The sequence below is a fragment of the Pelmatolapia mariae genome, linkage group LG18 (genome assembly GCF_036321145.2).
Source record: "Pelmatolapia mariae isolate MD_Pm_ZW linkage group LG18, Pm_UMD_F_2, whole genome shotgun sequence".
Taxonomy (NCBI): domain Eukaryota; kingdom Metazoa; phylum Chordata; class Actinopteri; order Cichliformes; family Cichlidae; genus Pelmatolapia; species Pelmatolapia mariae.
The window spans coordinates 24,536,000-24,542,334 of NC_086243.1; the positions used below are offsets into that span (position 1 = coordinate 24,536,000).

Here is a 6,335-nt window from a genome sequence, read left to right on the forward strand (position 1 = left end):
ATGGGTGGGAAGCAGTCCCGCATTTTGTCCAGCAAGGAGTTGAATGACATGAGTGTGAGTCAACGGAGACAGAGTGCAATTAGAGACGACCAGCCCAGCATGTCCTTGGCTGCTGGGAGGATCCGCAGACACACTAGACTGCATTTTGGTTACAGCACCCTAAGTCTAGCCATGCGAGGACTAAATGAAACACCAACGGAACTATGGCAACTCCAAGACCTTCAGAAGCTAAACTTGTCAATGAACTGCCTGCGCTCTTTGCCCTCTTCCCTGGGTGCTCTTGACAATCTGGTGGTTCTAAACTTGTGGGGGAACAACCTGTCCCGCCTTCCACCTGAGATTGGCCTTCTAAAGAAACTGCGTGTGCTCTTCGCCTGTCGCAACCGCCTGAGTGAGGTACCAGAGGAGCTGGGCTCCTGTACCTGTCTGGAGGTGCTCAGTTTGGCCAATAATCAGATCACAGGCCTGCCAAGCAGCTTGGCAGCCATGCGCAATCTCACGAAACTCAATCTCAGCCACAACCACATCGCTCACATTCCCACCTGCGTCTATAGCATGAAGGGTCTAGTCTTCCTCCATCTCGCCTGCAACCGCCTGGAGACCATTGCGGACCAGATTCAGGACCTGGTTAATTTAAAAATCCTCATTGTGGAAGGAAATAGCATACACACATTGCCCAAGACTCTGTGCTTCCTGGAGTCTTTAGAACTCCTAAATGTTGACTTCAATGATCTGCAAAGCGTACCAGTGGAAATGTACTTATTAAGTAAGCTGAGGCGGCTTGCATGCCACCCGCTCGATAAAGGACTCCATATTGTGCATAACCCCCTTCTCAAACCTATCCAGGAGGTGCTACAAGGAGGACTCAGTGCTCTCTATAACTACCTCAAGCCCACTTGAGAGGGTACTACTGTGCATGTGTGTCTAAAAGAGTGTGCTGTAAGGGGAAGCTGCCACAAATCTGACCCTTGGCATATTGTAGTCACGCTCTGAGTTTGTTGTTACCTCAGACTGTCTGTCAGTGATATCATGATTCAAAGCAACTGCTCAGTAATAGTTTTATAAGTAATCTTTTAATCACTGACAGATTTTCTATTTTTCATGTAATGTTTGGATATAAATAAACCAACTGTTGTGTCACGTCTAAATATTTGTTAAGTAACGGGGTCAGGATGAGTAGTTCAGCTCAAGCAAAAATTCACAGGTCTGCATTTGGGTGCTGATTACTGTTCAGCTGACCTTGTTGGGCTCACAGCAGTGAAAGACATAGGGCTAAGTTCAGCTCTCTAAGCACAGCTCTCTTTGTTGCATTCAGGTCACAGGGATCAGGTGTGTAAAGTCAGTGGAAAGAACAGCGGAGGGAGCTTAAGATCCGCAAAAGAATAAAACAAAATGCAACAGGGACTTTGTCTCTCATTAAGTGTTGTTCCACTCCATCGGGTCAGAGCAGGGCTGCTAGGGAGCACCAGCTCCTCTGAGGATTCTGGATGCTGTAACACCAACAGTTTTAAAAACAGCGACAGAGAAGGGCATACAGTGCATGAAATGTACTCCAAAAACAGAATAAATGTGTACCAAAGTGGGACATATTATTCAATTAATTTCAAATAATAAGAATAAAACATGTAGTGTAATTAAAGTTGAAAGCTTATGAGTAGACTTTTGAGGTTGAACTAATTTGTGTGCATACAAATAACACATTTTATTAAAAACAGTAATCACATTAACCATTTGCAAGGTGAAAATGTTAAAGCAAAATGTCCAATACTGTCAGTAGATGTCCTGTGTAAAATTATGTCTGGTCTCTCCGGACACTGGACGTTCAGACACATTAAGAACTTTAACAACTCGGTTTTATGAAGTTTCTTTTAGATGGTAATGTGTAATTTGTTTAGTTTTTATTTAAAAGTAACAGTATGTCTGGACTGTACATGTGTAGTTAAATGTTGAAGTTTGGCTCAACCATTTAATTGTGTAAAAGAATAAATAAATTGGACTTAATGTAACCATTTTACATAAACCTTTAAAGATTACTTCAATATTGGAATCATAACACCAGCATCAGCAGTTGATTATTAATGCAATATTGGTCAAATCACTGATTCTGATTCTGATCACTGCAAACCCAAAGCATCATCTGTGAACATGTACACTCTCTTCTCACTCCTGTATTGTCATAATTGTGCAGATGAGGATTTATTTTGAAAGGTTAATTATTTATTCTGATGAAGCCTTCTGTTTTTCAAAATAAGACTTGCTTTTCACCCATGATGGGGAAGGCTGAGGTTTAGTATGCCTTCAGCTCTCCAACAACCAGCAGCAAATGTCTTGTCATGAAATGACCTCGTTTTTAGTGCCGCAACAGAACACCGTTACGATGCGATGAGTTTGATTAAGTGTATTTATGCAAATGCATACTACCAGCTTTAAAAAGGTCACATTTAACCAAAGTGAAGATTAAAAGTGGAGTAGACAAGAGAGAAAAGCGACCTCTGTTGGTATGTACCTGTTACTACACCAGTCAAAGAGTTTGCTGGAATAGCAGAGAGATTCACTCTTTCTCGCTCTCTCTCTCGCTGAGCAATGCACACACACACACACACACACACACACACACACACACACACACACACACACACACACACACACACACACACACACACACACACACACACACTATGCATTCATGATAGATGAACCCCTCTTGAATAAGTCTTTGTCCTAGATAGTGATCATGGGACATGCTGTCAAATGAAGCACCTATAAAGATATGGCTTTAATGTGAGTCAGATGACCTGAATTCAGGTTTTGTGTGTTACTGTTACTATTCCGGTGACAATACATTATACTGTGGCATTGTCTACTTGTGTCACTTATTCAACATCAAGTGAACATACATAGAAACATTTCTCCTCAGTAAGTAATAGATAAAAGTCTTATTTTACATCAGTAAAGTCTGGGCTCCACTGATGAAATGCAAGTAACCTCGTGTGTATCGTTAAATAAAGCACAAAACTACACTAGAAAGCAGCATGAGAACAAATTAATGCTATCCTTTCCTGTTTGGCAATCAACCTCAGTGCAGTCAGAGGTGCTAACTTAGTGGTCAGATGTACACCAGGGATTACCCATAACTATAGTTACCAGGCTTTGAAAGGATTTGCTGATCCTGTTTAATTGCTATGTGCTCCAATAACTTTGCTTTTTAATGAGACACTCTGCACGACACAACAACTGAACACAGACTGACACCGGCGGTCTTCATTCAAATGTGTTCTGCATTCATAAGCCAAAGCTCAGAAAACAGTTTAGCATCACTAGCAGCCAGGGACTTCCCACAGTGAAGGACAGCTAATCAATCTCGTATTGAGCTTTTGACAATCACGGCACGGGATAATCACAGCGGAATTAAATGACAAAACCACTGTTGTCTGGCAGCCACATGAGGAGAGACTTAATAAGTCTTTCTTTAGTGTGCAGTTTAAGTTCTAAGATTTATTCAGTCATACTGAGTGCCCTCACATGGGGTGAGGTGATTGGCATTTATTGACAACGCATTAGACTGCCACTTATGTCAATTACAAAGTGTCATTTAGCTCATCATTCTTATATTCAGCTGGTGTAAACTGTCCCTGCAGGGAGAGATGTGAAGGAGAATAGATTAGAGGAAGGACAACAGGTGGCTATCCATGACAAAATGCCAATATCACCTACTCGGTAACTCAGCATGTTGTTCAGAAATCAGCAGCACTGAGTTACTGTCATATGAAAGCAGTCTATGAGGCCTAAACATAGAATCAAAGGGATCCTGGTCTGGCATCAATTTCAGAGGCATTTCCATCCTCCAATCAGTGCAATATCACAGCTTTTTGTGTCTTGATTTGAGAGTGTGATGAAAGAAAGATTACGAAAGGTTACGGGGAAAAAACAGGCATGCAACCAGGTACAGGATTTTTAGTGATGAACTTGAATGTGTTTCACTGCTCAAAAAGTGTGATGCTGACTGTGAACCAATTTAGTGTAAGAAAACTGATCTGACTAAGAAATGTGTACGTGTCTAGTCAGAGGTAACGCTAGAACAGAGTAAGTTACCAGTGAATGTAGATAACAGGTTGGTCATAGTTAGTCAAATGTAATTCAAATTTCTTTATAAGCACTTAAACAAACAGGAGATATCAAAACAGAGATAAACCGATGTAGACGAGATCACAGGTAGGAAATAAAATAAAAGGTGAATGATAAAATATCAAATAAAAAATTCAAGTGTGAAGTGTGACTTTAAAAAACCTGATTATAATAAAAAAGTGAAAAGCATAAAAAGCTTTATTAAAAAGGATCAAATCGAGCTAAAACAACTTCTCAGCTCTTTAAATAATGCAGTTAAAGGTACTGAGATAAAGGCAAAAAATGGATAAATGATTGAAACAGATAAAAGTAATGGAAGCATTATTTAACAGACACATTTGGGAACTGGCTGGTGGTGTTACTCAGTTTTAGTTTGTTACAGCTGTAGGGATAGCTCAGACAAAAAAGGGCAACTGAAGTGGGATGGGATATATTTGTTGAACACGACATAAGACTGTGTCTGTGGTGAACCACTGCAACACACCCCTCGAAGACGCACAAACCCACTCAGACTCACGCTCACTCCGTGCATGTGTAAGCGCAAACAATGATGTTATCCATTCTCTTCTCTATCCAATCACAGGACTTCACATTCTCACATATTCCCATGACGGCTCTGCTGGTAATCATGCATTCCTGGCGGCGTAACTGTTACAGCCAAAACAATACCAAAACACCACAAAGAGACATGTGGCATTTCTATGAAATGCTTCAGCCATTGTTTGTGTGCTTACCTAGAAAAACAACAACTGGAACCATATATCCTTGACAGCAGGGGGTCATTTTGAAACTAAATGTAGACCCATGTCAATCTGGCTGCATTTTAATTAGCCGTGAAAACTGCTGGTACAAGTGAAATGGCCATGTGTGTTTATGCATGCAAAAACAATAAGGGGATGACATTGGTTGACTTTGTCATTAGCTGATCTTCATCCCACTGTTTGATATAGCAGGGGAAATATCCCAGGGTTGTTTGTACTTGCTGTCTCGGATAAATCTAATTTTAAACAAATATTTGCATATATTAAAACAAAGCATCACTACTGATTCATCGAAGCTGGAAAAATGTGGGCGACGAAGCAGCCGTGGTTTTCCTGGTCAAATAATGGAGTGCTTTTTGAATGTCAGCTTTGCTCTAACAGGATCGATGCATTTGGTCAAAAAGGACACACAAGGTGAACTGTGATGAGAGTCTAGATGGGATAAGTTATAATAAATGAATGCATTAAGGTGTCAAGTTCAACATGCCTTCTGTGAGGATCGGTTTGTTGTAGTCCCAACTAAGTTTGCACATGTTCTGCAACCGGCAGGTATTTTTTCTTCAATAATAACAAGACGTCTGCAATATGATAGGAAGCATTGAGTATATATAATATGTATGGGGATGGACTAAATATTCCATATTTATGCAGGTAAAAACATCTCACTACACTTATGAAGAGTTTAATCACATCATGACGTTCATCAGCAAATGACATTTGCCTAGTTGTTCTGGAAATAGAGACGTTCAAATGTCAAAGAACTTAAAAAAAAAGGAGTGCTGGGTGGAAGTGAATTATTTTATGATTCACTTCCACTTATTTTACCCGTTTTTCGGCTTAAAAACACTGCTTCACCAACTTTACTGCGTGTCTAATTTTATGAACATTCTCCATAAAAATGGCTTTAAATCACACGAATGCAACAGTTTTTCTTACAGATCACAGATAGAAGGGCATTCTGTTATAACATTCTAGCCACAAGAGGCCTAATTAGAAGTTATAATTGTAGGATAACTTCATTATATCTGATAACTGACAGTTCATTTTATAGGCAAATTTAATATATTCTATACATATTTATGTGGGAAAACGGTGTGACATATGTGACATATGACTTTGTTTCCAATATTCTGCTTATAAAATGTTCAAGGTTAGTTTTTGACAAAGGTCTTATCGTGTCAGTATTTAGCTGTGTTATTAAATATAACGTATTTATCCATCAGTCCGTCTATTATCTTGAATAAGTAATTAAAAAAAAAACAATTAGAAAATCAGGCCAGTATTAACATGGTGACGGTCTAACTACCCCAAAGTATCACACTAAACTAACTTCAGTCTTCGCAGCTGTTCCAAATAAACCAATAAGAGGCACAGTCGGAGGTGAGAGGAGGGGACATCCTCGTCTGTCCTCTCACTCACACGTGCCCTCTACTGGCCAGACAGCGCGCA

General features: G+C 39.9%; 1 protein-coding gene across 1 annotated transcript; it reads left to right on the forward strand.

Annotated features, from left to right (window-relative positions):
• On the forward strand, positions 1–1,004 carry LOC134617547 (leucine-rich repeat-containing protein 30-like). The gene has a single exon (XM_063462826.1). It carries the CDS (start codon positions 1–3, stop codon positions 898–900), a length of 900 nt encoding a protein of 299 aa, XP_063318896.1. The 3' UTR covers positions 901–1,004.
• Positions 1,005–6,335: the final 5,331 nt, after the last annotated feature.

Excerpts from the sequence above, each read along its gene's own strand:
- LOC134617547 (XM_063462826.1), top strand. The coding sequence starts at position 1 with ATGGGTGGGAAGCAGTCCCGCATTTTGTCCAGCAAGGAGTTGAATGAC.